The sequence below is a fragment of the Aotus nancymaae genome, unplaced genomic scaffold (genome assembly GCF_030222135.1).
Source record: "Aotus nancymaae isolate 86718 unplaced genomic scaffold, 86718_ANA_hifiasm-v0.15.2.pri h1tg000004l, whole genome shotgun sequence".
NCBI classification, from domain to species: Eukaryota; Metazoa; Chordata; class Mammalia; order Primates; family Aotidae; genus Aotus; species Aotus nancymaae.
The window spans coordinates 8,198,238-8,214,382 of NW_026988415.1; the positions used below are offsets into that span (position 1 = coordinate 8,198,238).

At 50.4% G+C, this 16,145-nt stretch overlaps 1 protein-coding gene across 1 annotated transcript; it reads right to left on the reverse strand.

Moving 5' to 3' along the window:
* Positions 1-912: 912 nt before the first annotated feature.
* On the reverse strand, positions 913-10,441 carry LOC105729241 (nascent polypeptide-associated complex subunit alpha, muscle-specific form). Its single transcript, XM_064383700.1, has 5 exons — positions 10,349-10,441; positions 9,364-9,456; positions 9,104-9,209; positions 6,284-8,764; positions 913-6,124 (listed from the first exon to the last, which is right to left on the reverse strand). The coding sequence occupies exons 3-5, from the start codon at positions 9,105-9,107 to the stop codon at positions 1,398-1,400; spliced, it is 7,212 nt and encodes a 2,403-aa protein (XP_064239770.1). The 5' UTR covers positions 9,108-9,209; positions 9,364-9,456; positions 10,349-10,441; the 3' UTR covers positions 913-1,397.
* Positions 10,442-16,145: the final 5,704 nt, after the last annotated feature.

Consider the following 16,145-nt stretch of genomic DNA (forward strand, 5'->3'; position numbering starts at 1 on the left):
ATATCTAACCTTAGGATTACATCCCTAAAACTAGTATATTGTGTGACAAATTAGATTTTACTCTGCAGCCTATTTGGAAACATGTTGAGAATGTGTTGAAGATGCCTAGCATACGTATGGAAATGTCACTATCCAAAGTGTATATTCACATCAAAGGTCTGTTATCACAGAGGAGCCAGGGAGAGGGATGGATCAGTCAGGGAACTTCTGCAGAGACAAAGAGTGGTCTATGTTAGGGGAAGGGTAGATGTCTCTGGACTCTTGCACCGAGAGCTGGGTACAGCCTTCAGAGTGGGAAACACAGTGACGAGTTAGTCAGCAGGCCAGGTTCCATAGTTGCACAAGAGAGCACACAGGGGAGATCAAAAGGAGAGTGCTATAATGTGGGAAAGCCCTGGGGCTGGACAAAAGTACTGTGTTCAAGAGCTGCAGGACACCTTCCATTACTTCCCCATGTGGAGACTCCTCTCTGCCTCATCCTTCACCCAGAGGGAACTGCTCAAGTAGCTTTCCATTCCAGGCTTTTCTCTCATCTTCTGAGAGTCTGGGCCCCACCACCACCCAGCTTCATAAAAACCAGCTCTCACAGAAGCAACTACAGTTTCCCGAAGCCCAAAACTGCCTTAGCTCAGGGCCTTTTTGTTTGAAGGCTCCAACTGGACTCTCACCTTCCCACTCCTTTGTAAACTTATTTAGATTGAAGAGAAAATCTTACCAAGTTCCTGATATGGCTTCTGTACATATACTCTGCTGTTTTATGAGTAGGTATAAGTCTTGCTTTTAATAGTAACTTTACTACTAACTGTAACTTCCATGAGCAAATGCTGATATAATGTTCATCAAATAAAGGAGTCAGTGATATTTGTATTTATTATCATTTAATCTCTGCTACTTTATTAAACAAGCCAAGCAAACCAGGTATCTATCTTTAATTTTCAAGAACAACAGACTAAAGGGTATGAGGAAATGCAAATATTAACAATCCTTTGTTTTGTTCCATTATTTAACTCCAGAGTTCTTTTACAGTTTAAAGAAAATTGCTACAGTAATACTACATTAACCTGTGACAGATCACAAATAAGGCAGAAGGTTTTACCAATTTTGTGTGTGTGTTTTACAAAATATCAAACTGTTACTCCTAAACCAGTTAAACAGCAATATATGTGTGACTAATATTCATAAACTTCATAAACTAAGATTCTGAAGCTGTTTAAACCTGTTATTAAAAGGAAAAGCATTTGAAAAATACCCCAAAGTAAAACAGGTAAATCCCTTGACTATCATATGCAACAGAAATGCAAACAACATTGTGTTCTCTCCAGCTTCACCCGGGCCCTCCACCGCATAGAAACTCAACTGCCCTGTTCACACTCAAAAGGAAGATTCTGCCTTAGACTTCACTCAGGAGAAGAGGGGCTGGGGGACATGACACTGGAGCTTGCACTGTCTGTGACAGTGGAATCATCTGTGGTGTCAATTGTGGCCTGGGCGCTCTCTTCTACACGTTTCAAAGCATCCTTGTATGAGGATGAAAAGGAACTAGGGACGGTATTGTTTAGCATGGCCAAAAACTTTACTACTTTCCTCTTGCTGATTTCTGAATGGGCTCTTGGACCCCAAAGAAATTCATAACGTGGAGGAGAAGTGTTGGGCACCTCCCGGTACTCCAGGTAACGTTCCTGCACCCAAACTTTAGTGAGGAGCTCCCTGGGCTCCCCAAAGATGAAGTGCTCCCTCCCAGCACATACCCTTATTCCACTCAGCACATCCCAGATGACCTCCTCAGAGGCACAGGAGCCCTTTATCAAGATTATACTCAGAATAAGTGTCAGGAGGGGGCTCTGGGGCATGCCCTGCTCATCACTCAGACTCCCTTCACAGGTGAGGTCTAATGTGTTTACAAAGACATAGGAGTGGTCAGAGCCCACTTCTGTCAGGGCAATGCCAAAAAGAATCTCTATGAATTCACGGGCCTTCCTGAAGATCATAGGAAAGTAGACCTTGTACCTGCTGACGAAAATTGTCAGCATCTCTGCCTTTGTGACAGGCTCCTTCGCTTGATATTTGAGAAGAAGAAACTGCACCAACTCATCCACCTTTTCATCCAGTGTATGAGTAAACAAGGGATCAGTGACTGTCAAGGACTCAATATCTGTCAAGGGATCACTGTTTAGTAAAGTGCCTGAGATACTTGTATCTTCATCTATTGGGCTGCGGGACTCTTCACTGGATGGAGTCAATAAAGTGGAGAAGAAAGAGCTCACAGGACTCTGGAGAATAGGCTGGGAAGGCCCCTCAGGAGGACTCTGGGGACACTCAGGGGAACTCAGGGGAACACTCAATGGACTAGAGGAGAAGATGCTCACAGGACTCTGGAGAGTAGGCTGCGAAGGCCCCTCAGGAGGACTCTGGGGACACTCAGGGGAACTCGGGGGAACACTCAATGGACTGGAGGAGAAGACGCTCACAGTACCCTGGAGAGAAGACTGGGAAGGCCCCTCAGGAGGACTCTGGGGACACTCAGGGGAACTCGGGGGAACACTCAATGGACTGGAGGAGAAGACGCTCACAGTACCCTGGAGAGAAGACTGGGAAGGTCCTTCAGGAGGACTCTGGGGACACTCAGGGGAACTCGGGGGAACACTCAATGGACTGGAGGAGAAGACGCTCACAGTACCCTGGAGAGAAGACTGGGAAGGCCCCTCAGGAGGACTCTGGGGACACTCAGGGGAACTCGGGGGAACACTCAATGGACTGGAGGAGAAGACGCTCACAGTACCCTGGAGAGAAGACTGGGAAGGCCGTTCAGGAGGACTCTGGGGACACTCAGGGGAAGTCGGGGGAACACTCAATGGACTAGAGGAGAAGACGCTCACAGTACCCTGGAGAGAAGACTGGGAAGGCCCCTCAGGAGGACTCTGGGGATACTCAGGGGAACTTGGGGGAACACTCAATAGACTGGAGGAGAAGGAGCTCACAGTACCCTGGAGAGAAGACTGGGAAGGCCCCTCAGGAGGACTCTGGGGACACTCGGGGGAACTCGGGGGAACACTCAATGAACTGGAGGAGAAGACGCTCACAGTACCCTGGAGAGAAGACTGGGAAGGCCCCTCAGGAGGACTCTGGGGACACTCAGGGGAAGTCGGGGGAACACTCAATGGACTGGAGAAGGAGCTCACAGGACTCTGGAGAGAAGACTGGGAAGGCCCCTCAGGAGGACTCTGGGGATACTCAGGGGAACTCAGGGGAACACTCAATAGACTGGAGGAGAAGGAGCTCACAGTACCCTGGAGAGAAGACTGGGAAGGCCCCTCAGGAGGACTCTGGGGACACTCGGGGGAACTCGGGGGAACACTCAATGGACTGGAGGAGAAGACGCTCATAGTACCCTGGAGAGAAGACTGGGAAGGCCCCTCAGGAGGACTCTGGGGACACTCAGGGGAAGTCGGGGGAACACTCAATGGACTGGAGAAGGAGCTCACAGGACTCTGGAGAGAAGACTGGGAAGGCCCCTCAGGAGGACTCTGGGGATACTCAGGGGAACTCGGGGGAACACTCAATAGACTGGAGCAGAAGGAGCTCACAGTACCCTGGAGAGAAGACTGGGAAGGCCCTTCAGGAGAACTCTGGGGACACTCAGGGGAACTCGGGGGAACACTCAATGGACTGGAGGAGAAGATGCTCACAGTACCCTGGAGAGAAGACTGGGAAGGCCCCTCAGGAGGACTCTGGGGATACTCAGGGGAACTCTGGAGAAGACTCAATGACCTGGAGAAGCGGGAGGAGAAGGAGGAGCTCACAGGACTCTGGGGAGGAGACTGGGCAGGCCCCTCAGAAGGACTCCAAGGACTCTCAGGGAAACTCTGGAGAAGATTCAGTGAAGTGGAGGAGCGGGAGGAAAAGGAGCTCACAGGACTCTGAGGAGGAGACTGGACAGACCCCTCAGAAGGACTCCAAGGACTCTCAGGGAAACTCTGGAGAAGAATCAGTGAAATGGAGGAAAAGAAGGAGCACACTAAACTCTGGAAAGCAAACTCGGCAGGCCCCTCAGGAGGACTCTGGGGATGCTCAGGAGAACTCGGGGGAAGACTCAATGGACTGGAGGAGAAGGAGCTCACAGGACCCTGGAGAGCAGACTGGGAAGGCCCCTCAGGAGGACTCTGGGGACACTCAGGGGAACTCTGGAGAAGACTCAATGACCTGGAGAAGCAGGAGGAGGAGGAGGAGCTCACAGGACTCTGGGGAGGAGACTGGGCAGGCCCCTCAGAAGGACTACAAGGACTCTCAAGGAAACTCTGGAGAAGAATCAGTGAAATGGAGGAAAAGAAGGAGCACACTAAACTCTGGAAAGCAAACTCGGCAGGCCCCTCAGGAGGACTCTGGGGACACTCAGGGGAACTCGGTGGAAGACGCAATGGACTGGAGGAGAAGGAGCTCACAGGACTCTGGGGAGGAGACTGGGCAGGCCCCTCAGGAGGACTCTGGGGACACTCAGGGGAACTTCGCGGAAGACGCAATGGACTGGAGGAGAAGGAGCTCACAGGACCCTGGAGAGCAGACTGGGAAGGCCCCTCAGGAGGACTCTGGGGACACTCAGGAGAACTCGGGGGAACACTCAATGGACTGGAGGAGAAGGAGCTCACAGGATCCTGGAGAGCAGACTGGGAAGGCCCCTCAGGAGGACTCTGGGGACACTCAGGGGAACTCGGGGGAAGACTCAATGGACTGGAGGAGAAGGAGCTCACAAGACTCTGGAGAGTAGGCTGGGAAGTCCTCTCAGGAGGACTCTGGGGACACTCAGGGGAACTCAGGGGAAGACTCAATGGACTGGAGGAGAAGGAGCTCACAAGACTCTGGAGAGTAGGCTGGGAAGTCCTCTCAGGAGGACTCTGGGGACACTCAGGGGAACTCGGTGGAAGACGCAATGGACTGGAGGAGAAGGAGCTCACAGGACTCTGGGGAGGAGACTGGGCAGGCCCCTCAGGAGGACTCTGGGGACACTCAGGGGAACTTGGCGGAAGACGCAATGGACTGGAGGAGAAGGAGCTCACAGGACCCTGGAGAGCAGACTGGGAAGGCCCCTCAGGAGGACTCTGGGGACACTCAGGAGAACTCGGGGGAACACTCAATGGACTGGAGGAGAAGGAGCTCACAGGATCCTGGAGAGCAGACTGGGAAGGCCCCTCAGGAGGACTCTGGGGACACTCAGGGGAACTCGGGGGAAGACTCAATGGACTGGAGGAGAAGGAGCTCACAAGACTCTGGAGAGTAGGCTGGGAAGTCCTCTCAGGAGGACTCTGGGGACACTCAGGGGAACTCGGTGGAAGACGCAATGGACTGGAGGAGAAGGAGCTCACAGGACTCTGGGGAGGAGACTGGGCAGGCCCCTCAGGAGGACTCTGGGGACACTCAGGGGAACTTGGCGGAAGACGCAATGGACTGGAGGAGAAGGAGCTCACAGGATCCTGGAGAGCAGACTGGGAAGGCCCCTCAGGAGGACTCTGGGGACACTCAGGAGAACTCGGGGGAACACTCAATGGACTGGAGGAGAAGGAGCTCACAGGATCCTGGAGAGCAGACTGGGAAGGCCCCTCAGGAGGACTCTGGGGACACTCAGGGGAACTCGGGGGAAGACTCAATGGACTGGAGGAGAAGGAGCTCACAAGACTCTGGAGAGTAGGCTGGGAAGTCCTCTCAGGAGGACTCTGGGGACACTCAGGGGAACTCGGTGGAAGACACAATGGACTGGAGGAGAAGGAGCTCACAGGACTCTGGGGAGGAGACTGGGCAGGCCCCTCAGGAGGACTCTGGGGACACTCAGGGGAACTTGGCGGAAGACGCAATGGACTGGAGGAGAAGGAGCTCACAGGACCCTGGAGAGCAGACTGGGAAGGTCTCTCAGGAGGACTCTGGGGACACTCAGGAGAACTCGGGGGAACACTCAATGGACTGGAGGAGAAGACGCTCACAGGATCCTGGAGAGCAGACTGGGAAGGCCCCTCAGGAGGACTCTGAGGACTCTCAGGGGAACTCTGGAGAAAACTCAATGAAGTGGAGGAGGGGGAGGAGGAGCGGGGGGAAGAGGAGGAGGAGGAGGAGGGGGAGGAGGAAGAGGGGGAGGAGGAGGGGGAGGAGGAGGAGGGGGAGGAAGAGGAGGAGGAGGAGGGAGAGGAGGGAGAGGAGGAGGGGGAGGAGGAGGAGGGGGAGGAGGAGGAGGGGGAGGAGGAGGAGGGGGAGGAGGGGGAGGGGGAGGATGAGGAGGAGGGGGAGGAAGAGGAGGAGGAGGGGGAGGAGGGGGAGGAGGAGGAGAGGGAGGAGGGGGAGGAGGAAGAGGGGGAGGGGGAGGAGAAGGAGCTCACAGGACCCTGGAAAGCAGACTGAGAAGGCCCCTCAGGAGGACTCTGGGAATACTCAGGGGAACTTTCGAGAAGACTCAAACAGTCAGAGAAGGCTCTCACAGGACCCTGGAGAGCAGACTGGGCAGGCCCCTCAGAAGGACTCTGAGAACTCTCAGGGGAACTCTGGAGAAAACTCAATGAACTGGAGGAGGGAGAGGAGGAGGAGGAGGGGGAAGAGGGAGAGGAGGGGGAGGGGGAGGGAGAGGAGAAGGAGCTCACAGGACTCTGGGGAGGAGACTGGGTAGGCCCCTCAGGAGGACTCTGGGGACACTCAGGGGAACTCGGCGGAAGATGCAATGGACTGGAGGAGAAGGCACTCAGAGGACTCTGGAGAGCAGACTGGGAAGGCCCCTCAGGAGGACTCTGGGGATACTCAGGGGAACTCTGGAGAAGACTCAAACAGTCAGAGAAGAAGGCGTTCACAGGACTCTGGAGAGCAGACTGGGCAGGCCCCTCAGAAGGACTCTCAGGGGGACCCTGGAGAAGACGCAAACAGTCAGAGAAGAAGGAGCACACAAAACTCTGAAGAGCAAACTCGGCAGGCCCTTCAGGAGGACTCTCAGGGAAACTATGGAGAAGATTTGGTGAAGTGGAGGAGAAGTAGGAGCACACGAAACTCTGGAAAGCAAACTCGGCAGGCCCCTCAGGAGGATTCTCAGGGGAACTCGGGGGAAGACTCAGTGAAATGGAGGAGAAGGAGCTCACAAAACTCAGGAGAGGAGACTGTGCAGGCCCCTCAGGAGGACTCTGAGGACTCTCAGGGGAACTCTGGAGAAGACTCAGTGAAGTGGAGGAGAAGGAGCACACAAAACTCTGGAAAGCAGGCTGGGCAGGCCCCTCAGGAGGACTCTGGGGATACTCAGGGGAACTCAGGGGAAGACGCAGTGAAGTGGAGGAGACGAAGGAGCTCAGAGCACTCTGGAGAGGAGACTGGGCAGGCCCCTCAGGTGGACTCTCAGGAATCTCAGGGAAACTCAGGGGAAGACTCAGTGAAGTGGAGAAGGAGCACACAAAACTCTGGAAAACAGGCTGGGCAGGCCCCTCAGGAGGACTCTGGGGATACTCAGGGGAACTCAGGGGAAGACGCAGTGAAGTGGAGGAGACGAAGGAGCTCAGAGCACTCTGGAGAGGAGACTGGGCAGGCCCCTCAGGTGGACTCTGAGGACTTTCAGGGAAACTCAGGGGAAGACTCAGTGAAGTGGAGAAGGAGCACATAAAACTCTGGAAAACAGGCTGGGCAGGCCCCTCAGGAGGACTCTGGGGATACTCAGGGGAACTCAGGGGAAGACGCAGTGAAGTGGAGGAGACGAAGGAGCTCAGAGCACTCTGGAGAGGAGACTGGGCAGGCCCCTCAGGTGGACTCTCAGGACTCTCAGGGAAACTCAGGGGAAGACTCAGTGAAGTGGAGAAGGAGCACACAAAACTCTGGAAAACAGGCTGGGCAGGCCCCTCAGGAGGACTCTGGGGATACTCAGGGGAACTCAGGGGAAGACGCAGTGAAGTGGAGGAGACGAAGGAGCTCAGAGCACTCTGGAGAGGAGACTGGGCAGGCCCCTCAGGTGGACTCTCAGGACTTTCAGGGAAACTCAGGGGAAGACTCAGTGAAGTGGAGAAGGAGCACACAAAACTCTGGAAAACAGGCTGGGCAGGCCCCTCAGGAGGACTCTGGGGATACTCAGGGGAACTCAGGGGAAGACGCAGTGAAGTGGAGGAGACGAAGGAGCTCAGAGCACTCTGGAGAGGAGACTGGGCAGGCCCCTCAGGTGGACTCTCAGGACTCTCAGGGAAACTCAGGGGAAGACTCAGTGAAGTGGAGAAGGAGCACACAAAACTCTGGAAAACAGGCTGGGCAGGCCCCTCAGGAGGACTCTGGGGATACTCAGGGGAACTCAGGGGAAGACGCAGTGAAGTGGAGGAGATGAAGGAGCTCAGAGCACTCTGGAGAGGAGACTGGGCAGGCCCCTCAGGTGGACTCTCAGGACTCTCAGGGAAACTCAGGGGAAGACTCAGTGAAGTGGAGAAGGAGCACACAAAACTCTGGAAAACAGGCTGGGCAGGCCCCTCAGGAGGACTCTGGGGATACTCAGGGGAACTCAGGGGAAGACGCAGTGAAGTGGAGGAGACGAAGGAGCTCAGAGCACTCTGGAGAGGAGACTGGGCAGGCCCCTCAGGTGGACTCTGAGGACTCTCAGGAGGACTCTGAAGACTCAATGAAGTGGAGGAGATGAAGGCGCTCACAGGTCTCTGGAGAGGAGGCTGGTCAGTCCCCTCAGGAGGACTCTGAAGATCCTCAGGAGAACTCTGAAGATTCTCAGGAGAACTCTGGAGAAGACTCGGCATCCCAGCAGAAGGCATCTCCTTGTCTGCTTGAACATCCAAAATCAGAGAAGAAAATGAGGATGAGGCGAATGAAGAAGAGGAGGAAGAGGAGGGGAATAAAAAATGCAAAGAGGAAGAGAAAATGGAGGAGGTTTCCTCCTCTTCCTCATCTGTGGGATACTGTGACTCTACCAACTCCAGTATTAAAATTGGGTTCTGGAAGTCTTGCTCAAAGCTGGAGCATGAAAGGTTTGGAAAGAGAGGCATGATGAATATTGTTCAGGGGCAGCAGGTAAACATGTGACTGAGCACGAACGGGTATGATGGGATCCCACAGGCCTGAGGGAGACAGGGACAGTGCGAGTGGTCTCAGCCGAGCAACTCACCCATGATGGCTCTGACAAAGGCTGCCTTACAACGCTCCTTCTCTTAAGATGGTACTCTAGGCCTCACAGATCGCCTGTCTTCCTAGCGCGTTTGTTCCGTGGGAACCTGTAGGAGGATGTGAGAAAGCACCTCAGGGCACAGTTGGCAGGCAGAGCCTAGGGCACCAGGAATGGCAGTAGGTGGTTAGGACTGGGTGCTGCCGGGTCTGCTCTGTTTGTGGGGGTAGGGCCCTTGGTACACCATCAGGGTGTGCATTCACCTTGACTCCTAGCACTGCCTGGGCCTCCTCTGCTGTGCTGACTTTAGAAGTGCAACTCAGACCCTGGTCTTCAACTCCTGGTTCCTGGAGCACCTGCAAGAAGAAGTGAGAGAGGGCTGGGCACTATGGCTCATGCCTGTAATCCCAGCACTTTGGGAGGCCAAGGCGGGTGGACTACCTGAGGTCAGGAGTTCGAGAGCAGCCTGGACAACATGTATTTCTGTCTTACTGGAAATACAAAAATCAGCCAGGCATGGTGGTGGGCACCTGTAATCCCAGCTACTTGGGAGGCAGAAGCAGGACAATCACTTGAACCCATGAGGCGGAGGTTGCAGTGAGCTAAAACCATGCCATTGCACTCCAGCCTGGGTGACAAGAGGGAAACGTCTCCCCCACAAAAAAAACGAAGCAGCAGCAAGAGAGCCCCTCTGGCTAAATATTGCAGCTGGGGCTGGCCAGACATCCAGAGCCCCACAGTTCTGGGCTGCATGACCCCCTCAAAATTTAATTAGCATTGTCACATACATTTTCTCAGATCGGGCCGTGTCCCTACCATTCTGCTGGCCTGAGGCAAAACCTCAGAGCAACCTCCACATCCCTGAGAGCAGAGGGAGGTAGTGAGGAGACAGCCACGTCCCATACTCTACCACGGGGGCAGTCGTGGCAGCCTCACATCTGCTCTGATGCACATATGACACCTCAGTCCTCACTCTTATCCCCAGCAGGGACTGGGAATCTTCCCTCTGCCAACCGGAGGCAGCTGCCTCTGCTGACTTGCTGTGGGACCCTCAGACCAAGGCCTCCCCCTCCCCTAAACCCCTCACCCAGCAATGAGAGGGCTGCGGCTCAGCCTGAGCTGACTGGGGAGCTCTGCCAGGGCTGATATGAGGGACAGAGTGGGAATCTCTGGGAATCTGTCCTCTGAGGTGAGGGTTCCCTCAATCCTCCTCAAAGTCTCCCTATTTATTCCCTACAGAGCCGGTACCTCCTCTCTTCTTCTGTGGTGGGGACGGGTCCCTCAGCCCTCAGCTGCTATATTCCTGTCAGGAAGACGTGTCCCTCAGCTCTCGGCTGCCGTACTCCTGTCAAGAAGACGAATCCCTCAGCCCTCGGTTGCCCTATTCCTGTCAAGAAGACACGTCCCTCTGCTCTCAGTTGCCGTATTCCTGTCAGGAGGACTCATCCCTCAGCCCTCGCTTGCCGTATTCCTGTCCCTCAGCCCTCGGTTGCCCTGTTCCCGTCAGGAGGACCCGTCCCTCAGCCCTCGGTTGCCGTATTCCTGTCCCTCAGCCCTCGGTTGCCCTATTCCCGTCAGGAGGACACGTCCGTCAGCCCTTGGTTGCCCTCTTACTCTCTGTGACCTACAAGTCCCACAGCAGGGGCAGGGCGGGCGGGCCTTTTTCTCTTTGTCGTGGGAGGTCCCTCAGTTCTCCCTCAGGGCCCTTACGTTGAGAACTGGTCGGGTCTAAGCCTTCCCTTGGCTGACCTAAGTCAAGCCTCCTCACAAAACGCCGTCCAAGACTTCCAAGATGGAGGTTGGGGAAGCACATCCGGGAACCCGACCGGGGATGACGGCAGGGACAGCGTGGGGTGGGGCCTCCTCTCTGCGGAGGAACCACCCCGCCCCCTCTCAGCCTCGTTTTCATCCCCCACCTCTCCTGTTTTTCATCTCTTCCTTCTCACCTCCTGGATGTGCTCCAAGCCTTTTGCTCACTCCCTAAGCCTTACCAACCTCTTCCCTCCCAGTTCCGCAGTCCTTGACACTCATAGCCCACCTTTTTCCGGGGCTGACAGCAGGGAGTGGCTGGGTGCAGCCTGTGACTCCCCTCCGTGTTGGGAGGTTACAGTCTGTCGACAAAGTTCTCTTACTGTTCAGTGGCCAGCCCTGGGGCTCTTCCCTCTGCTTAACTGAAACTGCCCTCCTCCGAGAAAACCTCTCCTTTTTGCTGACTCCCGAAATGGAAGTCAGAAAGCTGTACATCTGGGGACCCTGATGGGGTCCTCCAGAGCTGGCAGCAGGTACAGGGACAGGGGAGGGACACTACCAGCCTTGGGAGTTCCCTTCCAGCCTTCCCGAGAGGCTGCACCTGGACTCCTGAAACTGCCTGGACTCACTCCCTCTGTGTGTTGGAGTCTTTCACCTCCAAATAAGCCCCTCCCATCCCCGAGACCTGCGAGGTGCAAGAGAGGTAGAAACACATCTACCCACATTGGGATAGGGCCTCCCAGGCCCCAGGCAGGTCTCCACTGCCCTCCGCCTGAAATGGCGTGGGAAGCCCCCTCAGTCTTCTTTAGCATATTATTCCTGACAGGGCCTCCACTCTGTCCCCCTCCTCTCCAGAGACTGTTCCTCGGATCCGGGTTCCTATTTCCATGAAACCCCCAAGAGGAAATGAATCAAGCTAGCATCTCTCCCTAATGGCCCTGCCCAAGGCCTCCTAGGGGTGAAAACAAGGGCTGGTTTTCGTGGTTCCTTCTGTGTCTGGGGTGGGATAGCTCACCAGTTCTTCCTCTGTATCATCCTGGGGATGCCTGGAAGGTCCTGAGTCCCTTCCCCCCTCATGATCTGAAATGAGAGTCACCTGAGCACAGCCCTCTCATCTTTCTACACACTAAGATGTCAGGGGACGTCACAGTGGGCCACCATGCCCCAGGGCCTCCCAGGGATGACAGCAGGTGGGAAGCTGGTTTCTGTGGATCCTCCTCTTCATGGGCAGGGAATCTCTGCAGTTTTCCCTCAGAGGCCTCATCTGACTACTGGCTGGTCCTGGGTCTTCCCATCCTTCCCAAGATGACAGTATGACACAGGGAAAAAAGAAATAATGTGATTTTACCCTGAAGAAAACTGAAAAACACTACGTCACCATGGGAATGAAATTAACACCATCAGTGATAAATTATGTTGGTACTTATGTGCTGTTGGTATATGATAAGAATTGACACTTCATCCTCCAAGAAAACATAACCTACATCAAATCAAAACAAAATTATCACATAATTCACAATAAAAGGCAACCTGACCATACGCCTCCAAACTGTCAATGTTTTCAAAATCAAGAAAAGTCTCAGTGAATTGGCACAGCCAAAGGGCATCTAAAGAGATATGATTAATAAGTGTAATGGAGTATCCTCAAGGGATCCTGGGACAGAAAATAGAATTTTGTGACAAGGAAATAAATATGAGTAAAGTATATTTATGAATAAACAAAGGATGTTTGTGTATCAATATTGGTTCATTAGTTTTAGGAAACCTTACCAATGTAAGACGTTAATAACAGGAGTAATAGATTATGGGGCATATAAGAATATTCTTGAACATTGTCATAATTTTCTTGTAAATCTAAAATTATTCTAAAATAAAGTTTATCAAATATGAAAAAGGTTACCAATCTAGATAAAATGTATGTATGAAAAACCTATAGCAGATATATCTTTTAAATATTTTAAATGTTGAAAGCTTCTAGTTTGAACTTGGGACTTAACCTAGAGTTTCTGCTATGAGTATTTCTATTACTTTTTATAGTAGAGGTAGTAGCAAGTGTAGTAATGCAAAAAGAAATAAATGAAGGAATGAGGATTGGCCAGTTGGAAACAAAGCTTATGTGATTAATGGATGCTTTGACTGTGCATGAAAAGAATCCAAAAGAACTAAAGATAATTTATTCAATATACAATAATATATCAGTTTGCTAATATAAGATCAGTATTCAAAAGAATGTCAACTTTGTTTTCTGTCAGGGAGAGAGTGTGGAAATGAATGTAAAGAATATATAATTTTAACCTATCATACTAACATATCACGTATCTTAGAAAAATGCTTAACCAAAAATAACAACTTTACAGATGAAAATATCAAAATGTTGTTGAGACATTAATGAAGACTTACATGAATATAAACTAAAATAAATTCATAGGTATGAAGATTCAGTATTTTAAATATGTTAGTTCTTCCAGAAAAAGGAATCTATAGATTGATTGCAATCCCAAATCAAAACAACCAAATGGCTTTGGACATGTGTGAATCACCTGATTCTAAATATAAAGACATGCAAATGGTCAAGCATAGTCAATACATTCTTGAAAAACAGTAATTAGTCTACCAGATAGTAAGAATTACAAAGAAGTTAATGTAATGAAGAGTTTGAGATTTAGATGCAAGAATTGGTCGATAGACCAATGGAACTGAGTGGACAGTCCTGAAAAACAAAAGCAACAAAACCTGCGTAAATATGCCCGTAACTGATAAAAAAATATTCACAGCCTTAGAGCATGGAACAGTTCAATAGGTGTTAGTGGAACAACTGAGTATCCATATAAAAACCCTAATTTAAGTGGAGCCCTTCTTCACACCATACACAAAACTATCACTAGGACATGCAAAGCCTACTTTAAAAATATTATATTACAAAAAATCTTCAAATATGCACAGACATATACAGAATAATAAATGTCTGTTTAGATTATTTTTTAGGGAGTCAGCAGTAAAAATATATTACAGCATCAGTAAGGATAGAGGTGAAAGGATTGAAAGAGGCTGGGGTCATTGGTCATGTCAGTAACAGAAGGAAGCAAGATAATATGAGTCAAAGGGGAAGAGAGGAAATGGCTGCTCCTTCTGCCCCTTGTCTCAGCTTATAGACGGCCTTGCTACTTTCATGAGCCTTTTGCTTTCTCAGAGTAGGACTTAAAACTCAACAGTGGCTAGAGGAAGGCTACCTGGAACAATGATGTATTTATTCCCCCTCCTATTTGACCAGTCGTTCTGCTGACCTCTGTAACTCTGAGGATCTAAGAAATAGAACGTGAGTAGTTCTATTCCAGAAAATCATGAACGGGGATATTTGTTAATGACAGAAACTTGACCAGGTCCACAAACACTTTATCAATTTAAATCCAGTGCCAGACTGCCCAAATGTGATTGGAGTAGAGGCCTATCTCCCTCTCCACATGGATTGGTGAGCCACATGAAAGGAATTTCAGCTGCTCTTACTCCTGACAGGACCCTCAGAAAGATTCAGGAGCCCTGAGACTCCAAAAGAGGTTGACTTGTGGCTGTGCCAGAGATTTCACTGAGGGTTGGGGTTCTGTCTATCCACTATGGCCAGAATCAACTCAGCTGTTCATGAGCTGACGTCCTTCTTCAGCTTTGGCTCAGTGTCCCAGGGGCAGATGGCTTCTGCTCACAACCAGAAATGGTGTATCAAACCTCAGTGTTCAAGGTGGAAATCCACAGACATGGAAGCTCTTCTCCAAGACTGGGAGGCAGCTGGTGGGTAATTTCCAGCTCTGGCCCTCATTTCCTTGAGAATTATCCTCATGGAGTTGTTCTTCTGAGGTCCCAAAAAGGGAGCACTTCTCATGGAAGTGAAAAGAAAATGACAATCTATCTTTTGACCTCCTGATATTGGAAGTAAGTCTCCTGTCCAGAAGAGAGAAGGACTAATGTTCTTGGGATTGAATCAGTGGGACAGTGTCAGGGACCTTTTAAAAGGAGTGAACACAACCTTTCTCCAAACATGACTCATCTTCAGTTCCTTTTTCTCACTTTAGTTTCAGCCTTCAGTGAACATGCTGCATCTGCCAGTGAAGGTGTGCCATAGTTGCCATGAATGAGGACATTCCCAGATTTTAAGGAAGTAGCAGCGTTTATGTGTGTATCAGAGAGGTTACAAAATAGACATAAATTCTAACAATAAACTGTAAGAACCAAATCATAGTTCAATTTTGCTTTTGTTAATAGAAAAGGTGGCAAGATTTGTGTGTGCGTCCATGCGCGCGCGTGTGTGTGTGTATGTGCTTGATGCCTCTATTTCTTTCTCTTAATCCCCATCCAATGCAATAGCATCTCTGTTCTCTCAACCACTAAAGTTCATTCCAAATCCATCTATTTCAGTAAATCTCTGTTACTACTGCTTTGGGTGAAACTAACATCATCTCTTCCCTAGACTGTGGCAACAGCTTCCTTATTGTTGCTTTTTTTTTTCATCACTGTAAAATCCATTGTCTTTTCAGTAGCCAATAACTTTTTAAAAATTCCAAACCATGGTTAATTTTTAAAGCTTACATATATCATATTTAACTATTATGTAAAGTTATAAGCATTGTAACAAATGCATAGAGTCCTGTATCACTGACCAGTTTCATCAGTCTAAAATTCCCCTGTGCATCTCCTGTGAAGTCAATCTCTACACTTCTCCCAAGTCCCTAGCAACTATGCTGTTTTTATTAATAGTTCCTAGAGTTGTAACTTCCCCAGAATGTCATATGAATAGGTTCATAAAATACTTCTAAAAGAGTGGGTGTATCATTTTTCATTTTAATTAGCAAGGAATGAGAATCCCTGTTGTTCCATATCCTCTATTACATTTGGTATTTTTAGATTTTTGGATTTAAGTCATTCTAATAAGTTTGTAGTGGAATATTTTCTGGTTTTCATTTGCATTTCCCTAATGACAAATGACGTTGATCATCTTTTCACATCCCTCTTAGCAATTGGTGTATTCTCTTTTGTGAAGCGTCTGTTCAAATCATTTGCATCTTTTTAAAATTAACAGATCGTTTAGAGTATTGCTGATTGGAAAATGCAGAGAGCAAACTTAATAAAAAATACAGAGTTCCCACATATCTCCACTCACCCACCCCCTGTTCGTGTGCACATACACAAATTCCTATTTACATTTTGTAATGTTGCACACTTGCTCCAATTGATTGACCTAATACTGCTACATCATTAAAGTCCACAGTTTACATCAAGACTCAGTTTTAGTGTTGCACATGCTGTT

Coding starts and splice junctions, on each gene's coding strand:
- LOC105729241 (XM_064383700.1), bottom strand. Junction 6,125..6,283: donor CTCCTCCCCCTCCTCCCCCT/CCTCCTCCTCTT, acceptor CCTCCTCCCCCT/CCTCCTCCCCCTCTTCCTCC.